At 33.9% G+C, this 27,255-nt stretch overlaps 1 protein-coding gene across 5 annotated transcripts in view; it reads left to right on the plus strand.

The window, feature by feature from the left end:
• Window positions 1-3,787: 3,787 nt before the first annotated feature.
• Nprl2 (Nitrogen permease regulator-like 2) overlaps window positions 3,788-27,255 on the plus strand; it is a 93,052-nt gene continuing 69,584 nt past the window's right edge. For 2 of the 5 annotated variants that reach the window (XR_015040748.1, XR_015040749.1), the window contains exon 1: window positions 7,144-8,437. Coding sequence is in view for 3 of the 5 variants with exons in the window: in XM_085815366.1 (XP_085671492.1) it covers window positions 7,200-8,437 (1,238 nt within the window). In the remaining 2 variants the exon portion in view is untranslated. Of the gene's footprint in view, window positions 3,952-7,063; window positions 8,438-27,255 lie in introns of those variants that run through there. The other 3 variants (XM_085815367.1, XM_085815368.1, XM_085815366.1) reach the window with 3 other exon arrangements.

Genomic DNA, 27,255 nt, shown 5'->3' on the forward strand with positions numbered 1-27,255 from the left:
ATTACAATTTATATGCTTCAATATAGATCTACAAACATATCCAGAAATGTAAATTAGACACATTATATCTTTTTCTGTAACATTAACATCATTGGATTGATGCAAAACATCAACAAATTCCTTATCAATAAGTTGATAATCTTTAAAATCTTCAATATCATTACAAGAAAAATGTTGTAAAATAAATGAACCTTTCTCAGAAGACTGCATTTTAAGCCAACTAATTAATTTTAGTTTTCTTTCCGACTCTATAATCTGCTGTAAGGATACATTATAATTACAGCCACTCATTTGTCGAAATTGACCGAAACGTCCCTCAAGGTTATCTGTCTGAAATTTTCCTAAAACAATAAAAGGTAATTTAAATTCTTTTAACAAATACTTTGAAAGTTCATTCAATGTTGCTGTTGTATGGAGAAGAGCAACTTGGGTTTCTTTTGACAGTTTCCCAATTTGTGACTTACATTTTTTTGTTGTTGGGCAAAAATCGTTCCATAATATAAGCCACGAACAAAACTGTGATAAATATTCTAAGCTTTTATCTTCTGGTGTCCTTATAGGCTGCATAAATACATCTGGAAACTGTAAGGCCTTTTTAGAGTGTTTAACATTCACAATTTTCCACCACTTTAAAATTATATCAATAAAATGTTTAGTTTCTAAGACATCTTTTCCATACCCAGTTCTATTATTCTGTGATTCAATTTGCAGAGCAGCTAAAGTCTTTTCATCAAAAAGTTTAATAGCAGTACTTACATTCTGCTTCTCTAAAGAAGACGGAAATAAAACTTTTCTTGATAAACTTGGAGCCATTTTAATGTTATCATTTTTTTCCTATTTCATACAATTTTTTTAAATGTAGAACACTGGAATTGTAAACAATATTTGAGTTTTCAAATGACGGTATAAAAAATGTTTGGTTTGAATCTTTCTGATTGAACCAGTTGTTTCGTATAGATTTCAATAAATGAACTGTATCAAATAATACAGTCAAAAGTCTTTAATCCGGACTCGTCGGAACTTCGGCGATTCCGGATTATCGATTTTTCCGGATTATAGATCATCAGTTTAAATCTGGTAAGATCGCATGCAGAAATTATAAAATTAAAAATATGAAACCGTAATTTATAAAATAATGAGCAATTATGATCTAAAGGGTATCAAAATTTACAAAAAAAAAGAAGCTTAATATTTATTTGTTTACTTTATTAAACATTTCTTTCAACGCGCGCATGCGTAAAGCATACCTTACGCATAGTCGAAATTAGAAAATTGCAACCAGAAAACTATTTGATTTGTATTCGTGATATTTATAATGACGAGGAATTTGATTTAAATCATATCAAAGACGGAGTAGATCGAGATGAAATACAACATTTAGTAAGGAATTATAAGCCGACTAAAATAAAAACATCTGCCCTGAAGATAACGATAGTGCTGACAGATCAACTTACAGTTCATTGCTCGCCGCGACGTCCCCCCCCCCGCGCAGAGCAGCGTGAAATTGATAAACAGATTTCGGGGAACGGTTAGATAAACAAAGGATATGCCTTTATCCATTTTTTGTAGCAATTCCACTTTTTGTTTGATGGACATCGAAACATACTTTCGTTTTGTAGATCCTTTGGAAGCTCCAGCATCGGAAATTCTATTTGACATAATTGAAAGTTCAAGCTAACTTTTATAAAATTGCTCTTACAGTCTGCAAAAAATAATAAGCTGGATCCAATTCGAAGATTAAGGAACAACGCAATCATCAGCATTAACTGAAATAGATAATTAGATAATTTTAGCTTATACCGTCCGTTATTAAACGCGCACGCGAAAACCTATTCTACGCTTGCGCAGACGCATATGCAAGTCGTAAAGGTCTTGCTCGCACGCGTAAACGCCTATGCGCATGCGTCAACGCGGCGCATGAGCAGAAAGATTTTAGCTTTTAGGTCCGAATTATAGATCATTACGGATTATGGGTGTCCGAATTAACGACTTTTGAGTGTATAAATATAGGAAGATTATGCATGGTAGGGTTTATAAATGAGGATTTTAATGCACCACCACAAAGCATTTCGAACATATTTCTGTTAATTCTATTATTGTCTGATATTAGAGTTATAATTCGATAGCCACAAGACTGTACATGGTCAATTACTTGTTTTGTAAATATTAATAATTGATGTGATGATAAGTTTTTTACGGGAAACATTGCTACAATATCTCTGTTTTTTGATAATATAGAGCTTGACATAAATGTTTGCAGAGTTGTGGCCTCCATCTGCGAATTATCCGAAAAACATAAAACACGACTACTTTTATACGAAACTTGTCGTTTTATATATATCTCATCTAATAATAAATTGACAATTTTTTCAGAATCATTTAAATTTTCACTTTTTTTTTTTTTTTTTTTTTTTTTTCCAAATACATCCAGTGACTTGTTTGCAATCCAGAATCTGCTCGGCCAATTTTCAGAGATAACTTCCTTAAGTATGACGGATGAGGCAATATAAAATACTTACTGTTACGTATAATATTGTAGCTGTTTGGATTACAATAAAATATATAACAAGACCAGGCAAGGAATTCTGCACTATACGAAGGCTGTTTCATTTGCATTAATTGAATCTGTTCATACAAAAACTTAAATTTCTCAGAATGTGGGTTATTTTCTGTTTCTGCACATTTCAACAGTAGTTTTGATATTTTATCTAAATTTAAATTGCAGTCATCATGAATATCAGAAGCAGAAAAACCATCCAAATGGCTAATCATTGTCTCAAGTTTAGACCATTTATCACACAGCTTTTCTTCTCCAAATAGCCATTTGAACTTTTCAATGGGAATTTCATTTTCATTGAAAAAAACTCTTACATTTAAATCTTCCAATATTTTTAAAGATACAAGCACTTTTGGACAGTTTAAAAATTCTAATTTCGATAGCCAAAACATCTTACCTTTGGTAATGAATATCCATGAAGAGGGAAGATCTATGTTTTTTTTTGCAAAACCATTTATTAGGTTTTCAAAATCGCTAATAATATCATTCTTTTTTCACTGTTCAAATTGTTTATCACAACGAATATCAATTTCTGCTTCTCTTTATTCAAGTGTTTTTCTTTTTATGGGAAGTTTCTTCGATAAATAAGATGGCTGGTTTTGAAAAATCGTTGGATAAGCATCTTTTTTTAAAGCTGGAATAGTTCTAGGAACTACTAATACCATCCCATCATCACGAACAGCTTTATCTTCTCGAACGATAAATTCTTCTTCGAAATGCTTAATGCATACACTACTGTGTTTGCCAGCTACAAAATCTTTGCGATTAATATTTTTTATCCATTTCTGAGAGAGTACAGGATCCGAAGGAAATTTGAAAGTGGACACATGTTCACTAGTGCTATCGTAATTTGATCGACATTTAGGTACACTACACTTTCTTGGCATTCTAAAACACACTTTTTCTTATAAATTCGAATTCACAATATAATATTTTACTTTCCGGTAAAATATAAAATTTTTCAGAAGAAAAAACACATGTAAACTATTATCTCACTAGCACTAGTCCTACGGCGAAGCAAGCTCAACCTACAAAATTGAAAGCCTAAGATTATGACGTCAGATCATGTGATCATCAGATTGGAGCAGGCCTGTAGATATCTAGTTGGCCTTGGTGTGTATCTTCGTTAGTTTTGTTATTTTTTTAACTCGTATTTATGTCCTAGTCTATTGCCTAGCCATTTCAAGTAGAAATCTAATTTGAGTAATGTTACCTTCGGGTTAAAAGTCGTATGACTAATGTGCATAAACGATGTTTTTTTCTTTAAAAATTAATTCTGCAAAATACTCAAGTAAACCATGTCTCGAGCTAAAGCGAAGATTGAAGAAAGTACCATTAAGTGTATATTTTTTAGTGAATTTCATCCTACTACTGGACCGAAAATAACGTTCGAAGTTAGTATATGTAAATGTGGATTTAAATCCCATCCTAATGCTATGTTTGTTGACCCCTCTCTCATTTTTTTAACTCTCCAGACATAATTTTTAGTTATTTAAGTCGTTTTTGTGTGTACCGTATACTAAGATTTGATAGTTTTTGTTTATAAAGCATAATTTTAAGTTTTAATATTTTGGCAACATTGAAATTAAATTGTAAAAAGAACGAGTTAAAAATGTATCTGGAAGAGAGAGATTCATTATTATGGTTTGGTAGAATGTGGTAAGATTTCTTATGACTGATTTTCTTTAATAAAGTTTTCTTTTTGTATATTGCGTTAATGTATTTTTGTTAGAAGTGGATGATTCTTTTGAGAATGTTATATATATGCCAATCTTAAATAACCAACATTTGGTAGCAGAGCGTGGTTGCCCCCTCTGTTAATAAACTTTCAGATAGAACATTGATGTTGTCTAGGCTTAACAAAGTAGCCAATTTCTCTAAGAGATAAATTAGACTTGTATTATAATTAGTGAATATAAATTATAAAATATGGCATATAATATGATAAATTTGAGTTATATAGAAAAATTAAGTGGCGATAATTATCTTATTTGGGCCAACAGTGTTGAAAGTGAATTAAAAAGTTTAAAGATATGGAGAAGTGTGATAGAAGCTGATGAACCACCAAAACCATATAAAAAGGATGATGTTAATTTCAAAAATGAAATAAAAACTTGGGAAATATGGGATGATAATAACGCGATAGCAAGAAATATAATGAATCAAACTATGACAGCTCCACAAGCATTAAAATATGCGAATGAAAAGAACGCAAAGAAGTTATGGGAGAAAATCAAAAATGAAATGGCGGCAAGAACAAAAGATATTCAAATCAAATGCAGAATAGAATTAGCTCAACTGAAAATGAGTCAAAATGAATCAGTAGATGATTATATGAATAGAGCTGTTATTCTGAAAAGTAAAAGTATTCAAGTTGGAGATGAAATAAGAGATAAAGAATTAGTTTACTTCATACTAGAAGGACTTAGAAAGGAATTTGAATTTGATGTTAAAATTATTAAAAGCAATAAAGAGAAAGATCTAGCTTCAATTAGACAAGCTTTAAAAGAAACAGAAGGAAAAAATAAACAAAGAGGAAAAGAAATAGAAGTAAGTTCTAAGGCAAAAGAAAACTGGATAAAATCGAAATATGAAAGAAGATGCTTTAATTGTGGAAAATTAGGACATTTAATAAAAGAATGTCGAAATACAGTCAAAAGTCGTTAATTCGGACACCCATAATCCGGAATGATCTATAATCCAGACCTCAAAGCTACAAACTTTCTGCGCATGCGTCGCGTTCACGCATGCGCACAGGCGTTTACGAGAGCGCGTAAGACCCTTACGGCTGCGAATATGTTTGTGCGCATGCGCGTTTAATTGTAACGGAGTCACACGCTAAGCTAAAGTTATCTAATTCAGTTAATGTTGCCGATTGCGTTGTTCCTTAATCTTCGAATTGGATCCGGCTTATTATTTTTTGCAGACTGTTAGAGCAATTTTATAAAAGTAAGCTTGAACTTTCGATTATGTCAAATAGAATTTCCGATATATATTTACTACAAAGCGAAAGTATGTTTTGAAATCCGAAATCTGTTTATCAATTTCACGCTGCTCTGCGGCAGAGGGGGGGGGGGCAGAAACGTCATTATTAGATTATGATAGATTAGAAAGATTATGTCAAATAGAATTTCCGATATATATTTACTAATATGTAATTTGTATCTACAAAGCGAAAGTATGTTTTGAGATCCGAAATCTGTTTATCAATTTCACGCGGCGGATTGGAAGTTGATTTGTCAGCACTATCCTTATCTTCAGGGCAGATGATTTTATTTTATTTGGTTTATAATTCCATACTAAGTGTAGTATTTCATTCTGTCTTTGATATGATTTAAATCAAGTTCCTCGTCATTATAATTCGCTTCCGATAGTGAAGAAAGTGACCCAGAGGTTATTGAAAACGAAAACATTTCGATTGACAAATTTCGATCAACCCAGCAATTATAGGACTTGAACAGCGGAACTTTGTAACTAAACAAGAAATTATGTCTGTTTAATAGAATTAAAGAGAAAGTATTATCACATGAAACGAAGCAACTTACATTGAAGGAAATGTTTAATAAAGTAAACAAATAAATATTGAGCTTTTTCTTTTTGTAAATTTTGATACCCTTTAGATCATAATTGTTCTTTATTTCATAAATTACGGTTTCATATTTTTAATTTTGTAATTTTTGCATGCCATCTTCCTGATTTAAACTGATAATCTATAATCCGGAAAAATCGATAATCCGAAATCGCCGAAGTCCCGACGAGTCCGGATTAACGACTTTTGACTGTAATAATAATAGTATAAAGTGCTTTTGCTGTGGAAAATTCGGCCACAAATCAACTGAATGTAAAATGAAAACTAAACAAGAACACCGACAGCAGAGAAATGTAACAAATAAAACTTATAGAATGTCAAGCAAGGAAAGAGAATACGAATCAGCTACATGCTTATTTGAAGTATCTAAGAAAATAGAAAGCTCTTATCTTAATCAAGATAGAAATAATGGAAAGAATAATAGAAATAAACAAGAGAATAGAAAAATTAAATGGATTATTGATTCAGGAGCCACATCTCACATGGCAACTAATAAAGAAATATTTACTAATTTTAAAGATGAAGAACGACAAATAATGATGGCTGAAAAAGGGGCCATGATCAAATCAGTTTGTATTGGTAACATTAAAATGCAAACTGATAGAAATAAGAACATCTTGAGAGTAGAAAATGTTCTGCAAGTACCGAATTTAAGTGAAAATCTTCTGTCAGTATCAAAAATTATAGATCATGATTTAAAAGTAATTTTTACCAAAAATAAAGCAGAAGTGATCAATAAACAGGGAAACATTCTATATATAGCTAACAGAAATGGAAATAAATTTGAAGTTGAAGGAAATATTGTTGAAGAAGCTATAATTAGTTATGTTAATGATGTACTATGGCATCAGAGACTAGGTCATATAAATTATCAAAGGCTGATAGACATGAAAAAACACTCATCGGTCATTGGATTAGAAAATGTAAAAATTTCTGAAAACAATTGTGAACCTTGTACATTAGGTAAAATAACACGAACATCTTATAAAAGTGTGAAATTTAAGCAATCTGAAGATATTTTAGAATTATGGCACATAGATTACATTATAATAGATGGAAGTTGTTATTTTTTTAACAGTGGTAGATGAATACATTAATTTCATATTTGTGATAACAATTGAGAAGAAGAGTGAAACTTCAGAAGCTCTAATCAAACTTATCATTCAAGAAGAAAGACAAACAGGAAAGAAACTAAAAAGAATTCATAGTGATAATGGTAGTGAGTTTTTAGCTAAAAATATAAAAGAATTTTTTGAAAAAATGGGAATTAAACATGAACTTACAACCCCTTATACTCCGGAGAGTAATGGAAAAGCTGAACGTTTTAATCGCACTATAATTGAATCTGCTAGAACTATGTTAATTGATGCAGAATTACCGATAAAATTTTGGTCTGAAAGCGTTAAAGTAGCTGTACATGTGAATAACAGGTGTCACAAAAATGATAAAAGGTTTACACCATATGAACTATATAAAGGACGCAAGCCTAACATTACTTATCTTAAAAGATTTGGATGTGAAGCATATGTTCATATAAGACGAGAAAAACGTAGAAAGATGGATCTAAAAGCTAAAAAAGGAATTATAATAGGCTATAGCATGAAGAGAAAAGCATACAAAATTTATATCCCTGAACTGAATAAAATTCAAGAAGTGAGAGATGTAAAATTTAATGAACAGAAACTTGGATCACCTTTACTAAAAGAAAATTATTTAAATTTCGATAAAAATCAAATATTAGAAAAACCTATTATTTTTTATAAGGAACAAACTAATGGAAATGTAAATAATTCAGAAATAACTAACAGATACTATAGAGAAGATAATACAACAGATGAAGAAGCTGAGAAAATTTTGCCATCCAATAGTGATGATGAACATGATGATAACAATTCATTGGAAAAGCCAACCGAGTATCCGCAAATAAATGAAGAACCTGGAAATGATAATCATGGAAATCCTGTACAGAAAAGACCAGTGCGAATTACGAAGCCCCCAGAAAAATTAAAAGATTATGTAGTATACAATACAAATGAAAGATTACCTAAGACGTATGATGAAGCTATAGAATCTGCTGAAAGTGAATTCTGGCTACAAGCAATGACAGAAGAATTGAGTTCAATGGAGGCTAATGAAGTCTGGGAATTATTGAAAGACCCATCGATAAGAAATTTAATAAGCATAATTTTAAGTTTTAATATTTTGGCAACATTGAAATTAAATTGTAAAAAGAACGAGTTAAAAATGTATCTGGAAGAGAGAGATTCATTATTATGGTTTGGTAGAATGTGGTAAGATTTCTTATGTCTGATTTTCTTTAATAAAGTTTTCTTTTTGTATATTGCCATAATGTATTTTTGTTAGAAGTGGATGATTCTTTTGAGAATGTTATATATATGCCAATCTTAAATAACCAAGATTACCTTCAGGGACACATAGGTAGACGAGTATAGGCAATGCTGTACAAATTTTTATTCAGTTTTCAAATTTAATCTAGGTAAAGTATCATTTCAGTTTTTTCATTACATGTCTGTGAAGTAATTTGAAAAATATAAGAGAAGCATATGGGGACTACAATTAAATTTTAATAGTGTGTGTTTACAGAAGAGTATATGAATGTGTTACTGGTACTTTGCGTTATCTTTCCTCTGAAAGTATTAACGTTATTGATTGTCGATCGCATTTCGGCTCCAACCAAATATTTTGTGTATATAAGTGTTTCAAGAATTTATCATAGCAGTTCTAGAAATGGTTAAAAACTTAACCGGCAGGGAATTCAACTATCAGCAATTACAATGCAAGACTGAAGACTACAAATCTTATCTTATCTATCAACCTAGTAACGTGGCCTCGAAAGGCAAAACACAGTTTGTTTTACGAACTAAAAACTTCATTTAGATTCTGGTGGGAAAATAGATGGAGGAAATTGATATTAAAGATCCCAAGCATAAAATAACTCTGGTTACAAAATAAAGAATGTTACATTATACTTTGTGCCTTGATTAATTATTCACTACGTGAAATACCGTAATGCATTTTTGTTTGCATCATGTACAAATTATATATTTTATTTAAATGCTGTCCAAAACTGAACAGGATTTTACAAACATATTGACCATATTTTTCTACCTATAGATGCAACACTTCTTCACTTCAGAAGTAAGATTTAGAATTAAGAAAGAAGAAAATAAGAGAGAATTATGAATAGAAAATAAATATATATATGGTTAATGTTTGGATTATGGTAACTTGGCGATTTTTTGGCGAAAATTTGGCAGCTAACCCCATTTTGTTTTCACGAAGTAAAGGCATGTTTTTTTACACTCAACATTTTTTCCAACAATCTGCTAGCCGAATTACGCTTATACTAGAACTTTTATGGAACAAAAATACTTAATCATGATGAAGATTAGGTGCGAAATTGGGAGAAAGTGCAGAATCACAAACTGCTTGCCGCATTTTAAAGAATTGCACATACACGGTATCATTCATGTACACTTCGACCTATTTTCACTTAAAAAAAAATCCCAGAATTGCACAAAAATGGCATTGCGCACACTCTTGACTTTATCCATGTACACTACTAAAGTCCTAGCTAGTAACTTTTATCGCCTTACCAAAATGTCGCCAAATTACCTGTTACCATATTCCAAAATTTAGCCATATATGCTGGCTAGCAGAAGAAGGATGCCTTCATAAAGTACTTTTTAAGAGAAACTGGCTGAGATTCACATTACATGTACGAAAAACCACTAAAACTTCCATATAGCCAGCCTGAACAACCACTGTTCAGTGGCTTATCACTCCAACACTAGTAGATTTCAATGACTGTACGAATTTTTCACAGAAATCATCATTTATGATAATTGTTGTATTACTATTACCATTGGTACAAAATTTACTCATTATGATAATTTGGCTGATCTTTGGAATATGGTAACTGCTAGTGTGGTGACATTTTGGAGGCGATAAAGGTTACTACCTAGGACTTTGGTAGCAGTGTGAGAAGTACTTAGTTTTGATTACGCATTATTTTGTGCGAGGGAAATGAGAGATCATGAGATATGCCATGTGACATTAATGGACGAATTACAGTTCTTTAATCGGAAAAGGGGGAGAATTTGGAAAACTGTAGTACAGTCAAAAGTCGTTAATCCGGACTCGTCGGGACTTCGGCGATTCCGGATTATAGATCATCAGTTTAAATCTCGTAAGATGGCATGCAGAAATTCTAAAATTAAAAATATGAAACCGTAATTTATGAAATAAAGAACAATTATGATCTAAAGGGTATCAAAATTTGCAAAAAGAAAGAGCTTAATATTTATTTGTTTACTTTATTAAACATTTCTTTCAATGTAAGTTGTTTAAGTTTTGCTTCGTTTCATGTGATAATACTTTCTCTTTAATTCTATTAAACAGACATAATTTTTTGTTCAGTTACAAAGTTCCGCTGTTCAAGCCCTGTAATTGCTGTGTCGAGAATACTGACTAATTTGTCAATCGAAATTTTTTCGTTTTCAATAACCTCTGTTACTTTCTTCGCTATCGGAAGCGAATTATGATGACGAGGAACTTGTTTTAAATCATATCAAAGACGGAGCACATCGAGATGAAATACTACATTTGATAAGGAATTATAAGCCAAATAAAATAAAAACATCTGCTCTGAAGATAAGGATAGTGCTGACAGATCAACTTCCAATTCATTACGCGCCCGCCGCAGCATTCCCCCCGCGGAGCAGCGTGAAATTGATAAACAGATTTCTGATTTCAAAACATACTTTCGCTTTAGATCCTTTACATATTAACAAATATATATCGGAAATTCTATTTGATATAATCGAAAGTTTAAACTTACTTTTATAAAATTGCTATTACAGTCTGCAGAAAATAATAAGCTGGATCCAATTTGAAAATTAAGGAAAAACGCAATCATCAACATTAACTGAAATAGATAATTATTTAGCTTATACGTCCATTATACATAAAATGTACACGCGAAAACGTATTCTGCACTTGCCCACACTCATATGCGCAGTCGTAAAAGGTCTTACGTGCACGCGTAAACGCCTATGCACATGTGTCAACGCGGGGCATGTGCAGAAAGTTTTTAGTTTTGAGGTCCGGATTATAGATCATTCCGAATTATGGGTGTCCGAATTAACGACTTTTGACTGTACTATATTATTTTGTATTAAACTTCATTGTGTGTTGTGTGAAATAGTGGAAGTGTGCGTGCCACGTAATGAAGATTCTGAAGATTAGGTAAGTTAGTATTTTTAATCATTTGAAGATATTATTTTTATGCATTGTTCTAAATGTAAGGAGTAAATAAATTAATATGATATTATTGGAAAATTGTTATTAGCAATGATTTAGTTTAAAGTAATTAGGATTGTAATCTAATTTTTATTAATTTAATGTATGTGCTTATTTATATTTTAAGTAGTGTTTTTTAATTTAATTATATTTTAATTTAATGATCGTGATTTTGTGAGTTATATGTTTGTAGTATTTTGGAATACGTTTGAGTAGAATACGTTGAGTATTTTCATGCATTTTCGTGAAATTTTTCTAATTTATGAGAAAAAAGCAGTGTACATGGATATAGTGAAGAGTGCGCAATGCCATTTTTGTGCAATTCTTTGATGTTTTTTTAAATAAAAATAAGTCGACATGTACATGGTTTAGTAATATTTTAATTAAATGATAGTTATTTTGTGAATTTTATGTTTGTAGGAATTTGGTATACGTTTCAGTTGAAGCAAACGTGCATGGAAGTCATTTAAATATTTGACACTAAGTATTTGTAACCATTTGTAATGTTTGCGGTATGAATTCGTTGGCGACGTTTATAATATAATAGATAATTTAGAGGTAAAAGTTTTTGGATATTTTATTTATTTTATACGTGGAAATGTTCATCCTTGGAAAGGGTATATACTTTTTCACGATCAGGTAATTTCATATATGTGCTTTTTACCGAGTTTAAAGATTCACAGAATTTTTTTGCATTTTCGTGCAAATTTTTGTAATTTATGAGAAAATAGCAGTGTAGATGGATAAAGTGTGCAATGTCATTTTTGTGCAATTCTGGGATGTTTTTTTAAGTAAAAATAAATCGACGTGTAAATGGTTTATGTGTATGTGCTATTCTGAAAAACGTGCAAGGAGTTTGAGTTTGTGCACTTTTTCCCAATTTTGCAGTTAATATTTGTCATGAAGCAGTTTTGTTACATAAAATTTCTAGCATAAGTGTAATTCGGCTAGTAGATTGTTGGAAAAAGTGTTCAGTAAATAAAAAGAAAAGAAACATGTCTTTACTTCGGGAAGACAAAATGGCGGCGAAAAAAAAATAGAGAGTTGCTGTAGCAGAGTTGGTTGCCAAATTTTTGCCAAAAAATCGTTAAGTTACCATAATCCAAAGATCAACCCATAATTTAATTTTAGCTTTTAAATTATAAACATAAATTACTTGTAATAAATTTAGGGATTCAAAAATACACACTTCTTAATATTTTTACCATTTACAAAATTTAATCATAAAAAGTATTTCTAACGTTGCTACAAAACTTGTTCATTATAATTTAATTTGATTTCCTTCACTTTGAAATATTTTTTTACTTCCTTTTAATAACAGAATCTAAGAAACTAAAGTAACATATACTACTAGTTTGAAATGCATGTATGAACCTCTTGTAAATTTCATTATTCATAACATAAAAATTAACCTTTTGGGAACAGCTTTAGTATTGGTTCTTTTGACGATTTTTTGATTTGGCGACAAACTTCGGTTGCCAGTGTATACCCGGCTTTGAAGATCGGAAAAAAAATGGCAGATTGTCAACAAAACACGATCTAGAGTAAATAACAATCCTAAAAAATAAGCTCTTGATCAGAATAAACAGTTTTTCTCTAATTTTCAACATTTCTAGTACTGCTATGATAAATTCTTGAAACACTACCGTAAATGAATTTATGGCAGTGATTATGTTATGAGTAATGAAATTTACAAAAGGTTAATATTTTAAATTACAAAATATAATATTAATGTATTAAACATTAATATTTTAAGTAGTTAGTTAATATTTATATTATATTAGTACTTAGCTAATATTTTAAATTTACAAAAGGTTAATTTTTATGTTATAAATAATGAAATTTACAAGAGGTTCATAAATGCATTTCAAACTAGTAGTAGTATATGTTACTTTAGTTTCTTAGATTCTGTTATTAAAAGAAAATAAAAAAATATTTCAAAGTGAAGGAAATCAAATTAAATTATAATGAGCAAGTTTTGTAGCAGCGTTAGAAATACTTTTAATGATTAAATTTTGTAAATGGTAAAAATATTAAGAAGTGTGTATTTTTAATCCCTAAATTTATTACAAGTAATTTATGTTTATAATTTAAAAAATTAAATTATCATAATGAGTAAATTTTGTACCAATGGTAATAATACATCATCATAAATGATGATTTCTGTGAAAAATCCGTACAGTCATTGAAATCTACTAGTGTTGGAGTGATAAGCCACTGAACAGTGGTAGTTCAGGCTGGCTATATGGGAGTTTTAGTGGTTTTTCGTACATGTAATGTGAATCTTAGCCAGTTTCTCTTAAAAAGTACTTTATGAAGGCATCCTTCTTGTGCTAGCCAGCATATATGGCTAATCTTTGGAATATGGTAACAGGTAGTTTAACGACATCATGGTAAGGCGATAAAAGTTACTAGCTAGGACTTTAGTAGTGTACATGGATAAAGTCAAGAGTGTGCGCAATGCCATTTTTGTGCAATTCTGGGATGTTTTTTTAAGTGAAAATAGGCCGACATGTACATGGATACCGTGCATGTGCAATTCTTAAAAACGCAGCAAGCAGTTGGCGATTTTGTACTTTCTCCCAATTTCGCACCTAATCTTCGTCATGATTAAGCACTTTTGTTCCATAAAAGTTCTAATATAAGCGTAATTAAATGTTGAGGGGAAAAAAAAAAAAAAAAAAACATGCCTTTACTTCGAGAAAACAAAATGGCGTCCGCAGGGTTGGTTGCCAAATTTTCGCCAAAAAAACGCCAAGTTACCATAATCCAAAGATTAACCGCATATATATTTATTTTCTATTCATAATTCTCTCTTATCTTCTTATTTCTTAATTCTAAATCTTACTTCTGAAGTAAAGAAGTGTTGCATCTATAGGTAGAAAAATATGGTCAATATGTTTGCAAAATCCTGTTCAGTTTTGGACAGCATTTAAATAAAATAAATAATTTGTACATGATGCAAACAAAAATGCATTACGGTATTTCATGTAGTGAATAATTAATCAAGGCACAAAGTATAATGTAACATTCTTTATTTTGTAACCAGAGTTATTTTATGCTTGGGATCTTTAATATCAATTTCCTCCATCTATTTTCCCACCAGAATCTAAATGAAGTTTTTAGTTCGTAAAACAAACTGTGTTTTGCCTTTCGAGGCCACGTTACTAGGTTGATAGATAAGATAAGATTTATAGTCTTCAGTCTTGCACTGTAATTGCTGATAGTTGAATTCCATGCCGGTTAAGTTTTTAACCAACTTTGAATTAAATTGATTTATTTGAATTTAAATTTTACATTTGAACTTAATTGTTATCATAAGTGATCTTGCCACAAGTGTTTGACTGAGTTGTAAGCACAAAGTGTGCCTTCTGTTCTGTACATCTAAACTTTATAAGAGAATAAAAGTATATCTTAACTTAATAAGAATATATCTAAACTTTATAATAATAACATTTAAAGACATTGAAATCAGTATCTAAGTGCTTGCCATGTAGTCAAATTTTTATATATAAGTTGTACTCTTACTTTTATTATAGAGTTTTTATTACAAAAAATTCAGATTTCTGTTAGATAAAATGTTTAAGTAATGTAGAAAATTGACATAAAATTTAAAATAAAAAGTCAACTGTTCTGTCAACATACTATTAATAAAAGTAATACAGTCAAAAGTCGTTAATCCGGACTCGTCGAGACTTTGGCGATTCCAGATTATAGATCATCAGTTTAAATCGCGTAAGATGGCATGCAGAAATTCTAAAATTAAAAATATGAAACCGTAATTTATGAAATAAAGAACAGTTATGTTCTAAAGGGTATCAAAATTTACAAAAAAAAAAAGCTTAATATTTATTTGTTTACTTTATTAAACATTTCTTTCAATGTAAGTTGTCTAAGTTGCTTCGTTTTATGTGACTTATACTTTCTCTTTAATTCTATAAACAGACATAATTTTTTGTTCAGTTACAAAGTTCAGTTTTTGTTCAAGTCCCGTTAATTGCTGTGCTGAGAATACCGACTAACTTGTCAATCGAAATTTTTTCGTTTTCACTAACCTCTCTGTCACATTCTTCATGTCTTTATCCATTTTTTGCAGCAATTCCACTTTTTGTTTGTTGGACATCGAAACATACTTTCGTTTTGTAGCTCCAGATCCTTTGGGAGCTCCAGAATCGGAAATTCTATTTGACATAATCGAAAGTTCAAGTTTACTTTTATAGTATTGCTCTTACAGTCTGCAAAAAATAATATGCCGGATCCAATTCGAAAATTAAGGAATAACGCAATCATCAACATTAACTGAAATAGATAATTAGATAATTTTAGCTTATACCGTCTGTTATACATAAAACGCGCACGCAAAAACGTATTCTACGCTTGCGCACATGCAAATGCGCAGTCCTAAGAGGTCTTACACGCACGCGTAAACGCCTATGTGCATGTGTCAACGCGGCGCATGCACAGAAAGTTTTTAGCTTTGAGCTCCGGATTATAGATCATTCCGGATTATGGGTGTCCGAATTAACGACTTTTGACTGTAATACTCAGTGAAGGTTATTCATATACAGCTATTAGGTTGTAAGATTTACAAAATTTGAGAACTGTAAATTATAAGCAATATATTCCATAATCTAAGCAGCATTATATTTTTTATAGTCAGTCAAATTATAAAAATGTTATAAAAGCAATAGTTTTGGTTCTGATTTGAACCTATGAATTCATGCAGTTACACATGCCTATAGTTTTAATATGAGGCAAAAAAGTATTTTTAGACCATGGTAATTTTGATCTCCTTAGCAAAGGAAACACAAAGAGTTTACCTCATGCTACTGAAAATGTGTTTTTTTTTTCTTGGGGGGGGGTTGGAGTTTATAATAATATGCAGAGTTGACATATGAAAAAATGTCAAGACTCATGTGATGTAATATTAAAAGCATCAGTTTTAACTATCAAATTTTAGCTTTTTTAAAAATATTTTAAATGTTGTGGTTTCCTAAAACAAATGTAACTTTAAGAAAAACATGTAATTTATCCCTCCTGCCATCAAAGCTCTGATACCTCCCAAATTCGTTAAAGTTACGTGGACAGAAATGGTGGCATGTTTTTCAGCTCAGTATTTAGGGTTACCAAGGTTATCATAATTTGACATTTATTGCTCCAAAATGTCGCCAAAAAGGACTGATACTAAAGCTGTGCCTTAAGGGCAACTAATATAGCAATTTGCATTTGATTTCTAATATGATAGATGATGTCGTTAAAATATAAATACGGTAGAACGTAATTCAAGAAGAGCTATTAGTGATAAAAGTAATTTCATTTTAACATCGATTTCTGATATCACTTCGTGAACATAGTTCATTTCCTCGGGCACCTGGGAAGACTCTCTATCCCATATAATGTGTAAATAATTTTTCAAACATTGATGAGCATAAAGTGAAGTTTTTAAGCGACATATGGTAAGGGAAGAAATAGTTCTGACAATTCAGTAGCAGCAAATAGCATTTCTGATATGACACTACGTTATTTTTGTATTGTATTTCACTGCACTCCCTTATTGCTTATTCCTCTGTTAAAAGAAAATTCCAAATTTTATTCATTTTCCTGCCAAGCAGGCAAATGAGTTATAGTTCAACTTTAAGATGGAAACTTAACTTTAAAGATGGCTTGTTGGAAATTAGAAAATATGGCTAATCTTTGGAATATGGTAACAGGTAGTTTGGCGACATTTTGGTAAAGGCGATAAAGGTTACTAGCTAGGACTTTAGCAGTGTATATGGATAAAGTTAAGAGTGTGCACAATCCTATTTTTGTGCAATTCTGGGATGATTTTTTTTAAGTGAAAATAGGTCGACATGTACATGAATGATACCATGTATGTGCAATTCTTAAAAACGCGGCAAGCAGTGGGCGATTCTGCACTTTCTCCCAATTTCGCACCCAATCTTCGTCATGATTAAGCACTTTTGTTCCATAAGAGTTCTAGCATAAGCGTAAGTCGGCTAGCAGATTGTTGGAAAAAAAAGTTGAGTTAAAAAAAAAAAAAAAAAAAAACATGCCTTTAGTTTGTGAAAGTAAAACGGCGTCCAAAAAAAAAAACTAGCCGCTTGCTGTAGCAGGGTTGATCGCCAAATTTTGGCCAAAAAATCGCCAAGTTACCATAATCCGAAGATTAACTGAAAATATTACACAGGTTTGCAGTCATAATAATATAATACAATAATGTATTACACAAATAAGTTTTTAGTTATTGTTATAAATTTATCAGTTGACAGTGTCAAAATTTCCAATGATGAGATCAATGCCTATCACTAAGATTTTTCCGAAACTGAGCCCTAAAAATTAAAATCTTCCAGCTCCCGCAAGGAATTTAAAATAAACATTACTGCCCCAGAATATCAAGTTTCTAAAAAATAATGATAGAATGCAGAATGGTTGAGAGCGTTGATAATCACATGACTGCGCACAGCAGTCAGAGAACGTTTGTAATACATATTCTTTGCAGCTGCGATGTACGGTGAGCCGTGAATAAGCACCTTAGGGATAAGTCATGGTTTCATGCCGGCGTGTGACGCGCACTCGCCCTCATCCCCGATCACCTTCTCATTTTCAATCCATTCTTTCATTAGTGTGCAATTAGCTAGCTATCCACAAACAAGTGTGTATTTTGAAATTATTTAAATGCTTTCATAATAATTTCTAGTGAAAAAAACAATTCTGATTCTTCAAGTGAACATTTGGCACAAAAGAAAACAAAATATTCGATGTCATTTCAAGATAAGTGGTTAACTCAATTTGCTTGGCTTATGAAGAGAGACAACTTTAACAGAGAATAATGTAGGTTACGTCAGAAAACGGTTAATATTAAGTATGAGTGTGTTATAGCTATAACTGTGCATTCCCAAAGCAAGAAACACCAATCATTAATATTGACTAGGGAGTCTTTGCAATCGGTTTCGAACCTTTTCATGAAGAAACCATCAGAAAAAGAGGGCAATATATCAGCAATTGAAATTACTTCAGTCTATCATGGGATTAAGCACCATCATAGTTTTAATGGCCAGGATTGCACAAACAAATTGTATAGCACTCTATTTCCAGATTCTTCTTTGGCGAAAACTGTTTCTTATGGTAGAACAAAATGTACAAGTATTAGCAAGAGTGTGCTTGCTCTTTGATCTCAAGAAATACTTTTAAGTGAGATTAAAGAGGCGGAACTTTTTTAGTTGCGACTGAAAAAAAAAAAACTTTTTTTCTTCTTTTGGAAACTTTTTCCCCTCTCTTAGATATTGATAGCCAAGTAGTGGCAATGCTACCCATCACACAGATTTGAAATTCTGGTGTCTAGTGGGTTTTGTGAAATTCATCAATAGGTGTTGCTTGTAAACTGCTATACTTTGGCTATACATTCAAGATTTGTAACATAATTCATTTATAACAAAAAGTGCATTTTTATATTGAGAAGTATTGCAGTTTGCTACTACACTCTGCAAAGAAATTAAGAGAATTTTCATATTTGATCTACGATCTCAAGAACTACTGGACAGGTTTTAATAAAATTTGTTGTGAACATAGGTTGACATAATACAAACAAAATAAGCATTGAACAGTTATAATAGATGCGCATGTTCGTGTGTAACACTCGTGGGCATCTGAATGTCTGAAACAGTGGTTGCAGAAGACACAAAAGAAATGGGTTAATAGGGGGTATGGTCCCCTCATACAGCCATACAGGCCTCGCAGCGTAACGTCGTACTGGAAATAAGGCAGTTAATCAGTGCCTGTGGCAACTGGTCCCACTCATTTAGCAACACTGTTTTCAGTTCCTGGATGGTCTCTCGGAAGGGGTTTGAAAGTTGCAATTGCCCTCCCCAAAGCATCCCAGACATGCTGTATATGGTTGAGGTCTGGAGACCTGGCTGGCCAATCCATCCGGTGAATATCCTCACTCTCGAGAAATTCGTCGACCAGAAGAGCAGTATGTGGCCTCGTATTATCGTCCTGTAAGATGAACTTGGGGCCCACTGCACCCCAGAAAATGTGAAAATTCCATAGGGCTCCAAGACTTCATCCCTGTATCTCACAACTGTAACAGAGCCTCTGTCAAAGATGTGGAGAAGTGTGCGGCTATCTAACATGATGCCATTACATCGCCACTGTCATAATTGTTGATTTTGAGGATATTGGAGGGTAGGTAGCAGGCCCCTGGCTCTCTCCATATGAAAGTATGGCGAGAATCGGTGTTTAGGCTAAAACGGGATTCGTCAATGAACAGAATGGCCACCCATTGCTCCGTACTCCAATCACTATGCTGCCTGCACCATGCTAATCGGACTCTCGTGTCCATAGACATGAGCGGGACACAAACAGCTGGTCTTCTGGCAAACAACCCTCTCTCATTCAGTATTTTGGAAACAGTCACTCTTATTACACAGGTTCCTGTGGCTGCATACAGGTTCCGAGAGAGCTGAGAAGCTGTAGCCCCTCTGTTGTGCCTCGCTAAAATGGACAAATAGTGATCTCTGGCTGCTGTGGCTCTTGGACGACCTTGCTCAGGCTTTCTCTCGATGGATCCAGTATCCTGGAACAGTTTCCATAGGTTACACACGACGCTAGACAAATTAAATTCTCTGTAAATCTGGACTTGCAACTGGTCTGCCTCTAGCCTCCCCACAATTCGCCATCTCATTCCATCATCTAAACGTTGGTGGTTACTCATTTTTACAGTTCTAATGTGAATTTAACCGATTGCTGCAAGATAACACCAAGAAATTCGCCGAGGTGCGCTAGCGAGCACAATTCATCTTGCCCTCCACGTGCTTATAAAGCCTTTTTTTCTGCTGGCTTCGCCTACACACATGTGTATGTTTATGTATTTACCGTACAAAATTTGCATTTTTATCTAGAAGCAATGGTTTTTCCTTCAGTTCATTTCTTTTCATGCAATTCAATAAAATATGCAAATTCAATTAATTTATTTTACCAGTGTAGTAATACAGGATGGTATATTGCTGCATGTCATATTCCAAAGTTTTTTTCCTTTTAACAAATTTTTTATGGTGTATTTAAATAATTATTTGCAACATATAACTGATGGAAATCCTATGCATAATACATAGCATTTATGCCAGTTAAACGTAATACAGATTTAATGCAAGTACATAATACAAATGCACAATACAAAGTTCCTTAAACAAAGACTAACATCACATAAAATGTTAAAGCTTTAAAAGTCTTTGAAATGTTTCTTTCCCTCAGCTTTTGTATATAAACAAGCTTCTTAATATGTGCATGTATGTGTGCTCAGCTTAATACATCTCATCTTACAGTTATTGTAGTATACTGTCAAAAATCAGTTTGTCAACTCAGTTTGTTTGATCTTTATTAGCCAATGTATATACTTAGACCTATTTTTAAAATGTATTTCATTTCATTTAAGTTATTGCTTCCTATTTCTAGTGATACTGCCTTAACAATCCTCATGGAATAAATGAATCTGTCACTAATACATTCTAAATCACTGTATATTTAGCTCATGTGAATTGAATCTAAATGTATTCAAAGCATAGAAATATATCAGAATAAAAATTTTAAATTCTTATTTGTTTTATAAACTTTTTTGATGTATATTTAGTTTATGTTCAAGAATAAATGAATGTGTCAGTAATACATTCTAAATCACTGTATACTTAGCTCATATGAATTGAATCTAAATGTATTCAAAGCATAAAAATATTTTTGTAAATTTTTATTCTGATTTGAACTATAAACTTTTGTGATGTATATTTAGTTTATGTTCAGGTGCTGCATGCTAAGTGTACATTCAGTGAATTGAAATCTCAGACAATGAGTATACCTGTAGTTTATGAACACTCATTATATTGCATCGTTTATTATGTTTCTTAAAAGATATTTTTTTTTCATCTTGATATTATCCCCTCAGGGGGCTCACTTTTGTGAGTACGGGTGTGGCAATCCCGAGGTACCCTAGCCCTTCAGGGAATCATCTTCTTGGTGAGACGGGTGTCACGATCCTGGAGCCCCAGTGATCTATCCTCTTTTCCGTCTCCTCTCCTCTTGGCTGAAACTTTTTCCCTTCCTTTCTCCCTCATGGTTTCTCTCTACGGAGTTTGGGGCTCGTCACGAGAGACTGGAGCAGCCCTTGTCTCTAGTTTTCGAGTGGCGAGAAAACTGCCCACGTGTTTGCCGTGCGTGGAGACCCGTGTCGCTGGAAAGGAGGGTCCTGGTAGTTGAGGGGTGAGGTACTGCTGTCCCCAACACACTGCTTTGGCCTCTGCTTCAGCTAAACGGGAGGCACCTTAGTCGTCCTCACGGGTGTCAATCGGCTGGTCACTAGTCCTTGTGTCAGTGGCTTCAAGCTCTCGGGAGTACCTGCTTTCGGGAAAGCTGACTGTGGGGCTTCAGTTTGCGTATAGGTCCGGCTAGCCCTAACACAAGAATCTGTGTTCCCTTGTTGGGCTCCGTGGTGGGCGGGGCCGTCGGACCCGAATCTTATATTTTTCAATCATGGCTTCCTTATTTATTTTAAAAAAACCTGAATCAAATGACACGAATAAAGATATTGAAATCATTGACAAATCTGTGAGCAAGAAAATTCGTATCGATGCAAATGCCAAAGAAACTACTGAACGTCCTCGATTTATTGTTGTTACCAGTGCCTCTGAAGAATTTAAAAAGATGTCTCCTTTCGTGATAAACAAATACATTCATTCCTGCATAGGTGAGCCAAGGAACATAAAGCATCTCCGTTCGAGAGACCTGCTTATTGATACCTTTTCGGCCACCCAGTCTGCTTCACTTTTACGACAAACCAAACTTGGACAGGTATCTATAACTGCGTCAGCGCACAAAACACTCAATTTCTGTAGAGGCGTGATCTCGGAAATCGACATTCTGTGTGTTTTAGAAGAAGAGTTTGTCTCCGAGTTAGCTGATCAAAAGATTTGTGCTGCCAAGCGGATCAAGATGCGTAAGGAAGGTCAGTTGATTGACACCAAACACGTGATCCTGACCTTCAATTCGCCTGATCTGCCGAAGAATATTAAGGCTGGATATTTAAGTTGCCCCGTAATTCCAAACCCCATGCGATGCTTCCAGTGCCAGCGTTTTGGCCATTCCAAGATGTCCTGTCGTGGGACCCTGACGTGCGCTCGATGCTCGTCGGTTGGCCACGTTAGTGATAATTGCATCGCTGCAGCACTGTGTATTAATTGCAAGGGCAACCATCCAGCATTTTCCCGTTCCTGTCCAAAATGGAAATTAGAAAAGGAAGTTCAGACCATAAAAGTTTCTAGAAACATTTCATATACCGAAGCCAGAAGACAAGTTCAAAGCACACAGCCTCAATCAAACAAATCATATGCCGGCGCCGTTAAATCAACACGCACTATAGCCACTCAAACTTCCATAAGTACACAGACTCCACCAAATAAAACCCAGCAGCCTGAAAGCAAGAAAAAGGAAAATCCAACACATGTCATACAAAATAAAGAAATAACAATCTTGAACAAACCAAAAACTGTGCCTCCAAAAATAGTATCCAAAAATAGAAGCCGATCTGTAGATGACATGAATTCTGAATCTCTAAATTCAGACTGTATGGAAGTGGAGGAGGGAATGGAAGTTCCCGAGCATCTACTTTCGCGCAAAACTAAAAAGGAACACAGAAAGAACAAACACCAGTCATAATGGCCACCCTTGTCTCATGGAACAGTCGCGGTTTCCACCGAAATTTGCTTGACATCAAAGCTATGATCAATGCTTATCATCCTGTGTGCTTGGCAATACAAGAGACAAATCTGAAACCAGATCAACATGCAAAACTTCAGAGGTTTTCTCTCGTCAGGAGGGATAACCTTGCAGGTGAGTGTGCCAGCAGAGGTGTATGTCTCCTCACCTCACTGGATTATCCCTCAAGTTCCTTTCCTTTGACGACACCCCTCCAAGTTGTCGCTACTCAAACAAATCTTGATATTGTTGTTACAGTCGTTTCTCTGTATTTGCCTTCAAATGAGCACATTGATCATGAAGATTTAAATGATCTTTTAGAGCAGCTGCCTGAGCCTTTCATCATAATAGGAGATTTTAACGGCAATAGCTCGCTCTGGGGTAGTAAAGATACAAATTGCCAAGAAAGACAAATTGAGCGAATGATTGAAGATCATAGCCTTTGTCTCCTGAATAATGGGCAGGATACTTACTTTCATGAACCTTCAAGGTTCATGCTCTCGACCTTGCCATCTGTTCACCATCTCTGTTGCCATTTTGCACCTTTAGTGTCGGAAGTGATCTGTACAACAGCGATCATTATCCTATTGTCTTGTCTCTTGCACGAAGAGGAGCGAACCCCATGTCAAGACTCCCTCGGTTCATACTGGATAGGGCAGACTGGGAACTCTTTTCTTCCTCTGCAGAGCTCACACGGAACATGGTAGAAGATGTGCTTATCGATGATGCAGTGGAAGCAGTTACAACTGCTATTACTCAGGCAGTGATGCTCTCCATTCCTAGAACATCAGGAAAAATAATGAAATATTTGAAACCGTGGTGGAATCGCGACTGTCATGAAGCTCTGAAAAAACAGAAAAAAGCATGGGGAATTTTTCGTAAATACCCAACTCTGCGAAACCTGATGGCATTTAAAAGAGCCAAAGCAAATGCAAGAAAAGTAAGGGGGCAGAGCCAGAGGGATTCCTAGATTTCGTATGTGTCATCAATAACATCCTCTATGCCTAGTAAGCGGGTTTGGGAGAGAGTCAGAAAAGTATGCGGGATATATAAGGACCACTCACTTTCCTTTTTCGAAAAAGATGGCCGAGTGATTAGCTCTATAGAAGAAATTGCGAATACTATTGGTGAGACATTTGCTGCCGTTTCTTCCAGCCGAAATTACTCACCTGCATTTCTTTCTATCAAGCAACGCTCTGAGAAAAATCCCATCGCTTTCAACTCTTCCAACTTTGAGCCTTATAATAGAGATTTTACTGTGCTAAAGAGAGCTTTGTTACAGACACGTACGTCTTCTCCGGGTCTGGATGGCGTGAATTATGAAATGCTGAAGCATCTGTCCTATAAGTCACTGACTGCCCTTCTCACTCTTTACAATAGGGTGTGGAAGGAGCGTACCTTTCCCAGTGCATGGAGGAGAGCTGTTGTCATTCCTATTGCTAAGCCATGGAAAGATCCAAGGAATCCCTCCAACTATCGGCCAATTGCCCTTACCAGTTGCATATGCAAACTGTTTGAAAAGATGGTAAACAGCCGCCTAGTCTACTTCTTGGAAAAAAATATTATATCACCTTATCAAAGCTGTTTTCAAAAGGGGAAAACAACCGTAGATAACATGCTCCTCTTAGAGACTTCCATTCGAAAAGCATTTGTAAGAAGAAGCCACCTTGTTTCGGTATTCTTCGACATTGAGAAAGCCTATGATAAGGCATGGAGATACGGTATACTTCACGATCTTCATGAGAGTGGCTTGCGCGGCAACCTACCAATTTTCATTCAGTATTCCTTGAACACTAGAACTTTTCAAGTAAGAATTGGCTCTGTTTTTTCGGATATTTTTCAACAGGAAGAGGGTGTGCCTCAAGGCTGTGTGCTTAGTGTAACCCTGTTTAGTTTAAAAATAAACTCTGTACTAAAAGAACTTCCTTCCACCATCTTGGGATCTCTATATGTTGATGATCTGCAGATTAGCTGTAGAGGGACAGACATGAGATACGTAGAGAGGCAATTGCAGATAGCTCTGAATAAGATCCAGGAATGGTCAAACAAACAGGGATTTACTTTTTCCAAACAGAAAACTGTGTGTGTTCACTTTTGTAGGAAGCGAGGTCTCCATCCTGAGCCTGAGTTTTATCTGAATGGTACAATTATTCCAGTTATGCCCGAAGTAAAATTTTTAGGAGTGACGTTCGACCGAAAATTGACCTTCCTTTCTCATGTTTTAAACCTGAGAAAGAAGTGTCTAAAAACACTAAATATTTTAAAAGTGTTGGTGAACACCTCCTGGGGTGCAGAGCGTTGCTCCATGCTTCGCATTTACAGAGCACTTGTCCGCTCTAAACTGGACTATGGCTCAGCTGTGTATGGATCCGCTCGGCCATCAGTATTGTTAAAACTGGATCCTGTTCACCATCAAGCTCTGCGGATTTGTTCAGGAGCTTTCAGGACCTCTCCCGTCCAGAGCCTGTACGTTGACTGTAACAAACCGTCACTTTATCTGAGGCATGAGCAATTGTCCCTCTTGCAATATTTTAATATTCTATCCCAACCTGAACATCCCAATAAGCTGTACTTACTCGATAATGTGTGTAACACTTTATTTGAAACGCGTCCATCCTGCATTCCTACCTTTCCTTTAAGAGTTCGCCCTGTCATTGAGGAACATTCCCTCTCTGATATGTGCCCGTAAGCAGTACAGAATTTTGAAATTCCACCTTGGGAAAATTCACGGATTCAGCTTCTTGATGTTTTCAAACGTCACGTGAAGGCAAGCACTAACAAGATCGTTTACAGACAACTCTTTGCTGAGCACAGGCACAAATATAGCAGTTATTATCCGATATACACAGATGGATCAAAGTCAAATGATCATGTTGGGATGGCTTTTGTATTTGAAAATTACATAGAGGGCAGATGCCTGCACCATGCTTTCTCAGTCCTAACATCTGAACTAACTGCAATATATTATGGTCTTTTGTACCTCTCAAAGCTCTGTTACAAAAAGTTCATAGTTTACACAGACTCGTATAGTGCTCTTAAATCCTTGGAAGCTTTTCCCAACACTCAGAATCCTGTGGTAGTGGATGTTCTTAAAATTCATATAAATTTAGCAATTCGAGGTTATGAAGTCCTGTACTGCTGGGTTCCTGGACATGCTGGAATAAAGGGAAATGAGCTTGCAGATATCGCAGCCAAATCTGCTGTTGAACTGTCCAGTTGCCTTATCCCTTTTAGAGATATCTGCTGTGTCATCAAGGTCAGAAAAAAATGGCAGCAAATTTGGGATGTTCAGCATCACAACAAGTTGAGAAACGTCAAGCCTAGAATTGAGCATTGGGATTTTGCTGGAAATCGTAAGGAGGACGTTCTTTTGACTCGCCTCAGAATTGGTCACACAAGCTGAAAATGAGCCTGTTTGTTTTAATTGTAATGTTTGTTTATCTGTTCGTCATATTTTAATTGAGTGTCCATGTTTTAATAGTCTTCGCCAGAAATATTTTAATAGCTGTGACTTACCTCACCGTTTAATCGGAAGAGAGGTCAATTGTAATTTATTTTATTATTTAAAAGAAATTGGCTTTTATTACCTAATGTAATTTGTTTTGAAGACTGTGTCTTGAATTTTAATATGTGTTTTTAACTTGTGTTTATATGACTTCATCCTCTGGATTTGGTACATTTATCTACTTGTTTTTATTTATTGAATTTTAATGTCATCAATTGTAATCATCCCATCTTGTGTTTGGCACGTCATAATCATCTCTGGTTTTTGCGCCATAATCACTCACTCACTCATCTTAATATTATAAAAATATCATAAAAATCTTTTATCATAAAGGGGGTAATCTTTATATTTTACATAAATGATATTTTAACCTACTGCATATATATATATAATTATAAAACAGTACTTTTGAAAACAAAATATAAACATGCCTAATATTTTCTTGCTTTAAGCTGCAGAAAAATTATCATTAAAGAAATAAAGTAAGGAATTTAGAACTAATATTTCACAAAGACCAAAAATTGAAATTCACAATTA

Source organism: Stegodyphus dumicola, chromosome 4 (genome assembly GCF_044657685.1).
Source record: "Stegodyphus dumicola isolate Sdum_Otavi_A_Nest chromosome 4, ASM4465768v1".
Taxonomy (NCBI): domain Eukaryota; kingdom Metazoa; phylum Arthropoda; class Arachnida; order Araneae; family Eresidae; genus Stegodyphus; species Stegodyphus dumicola.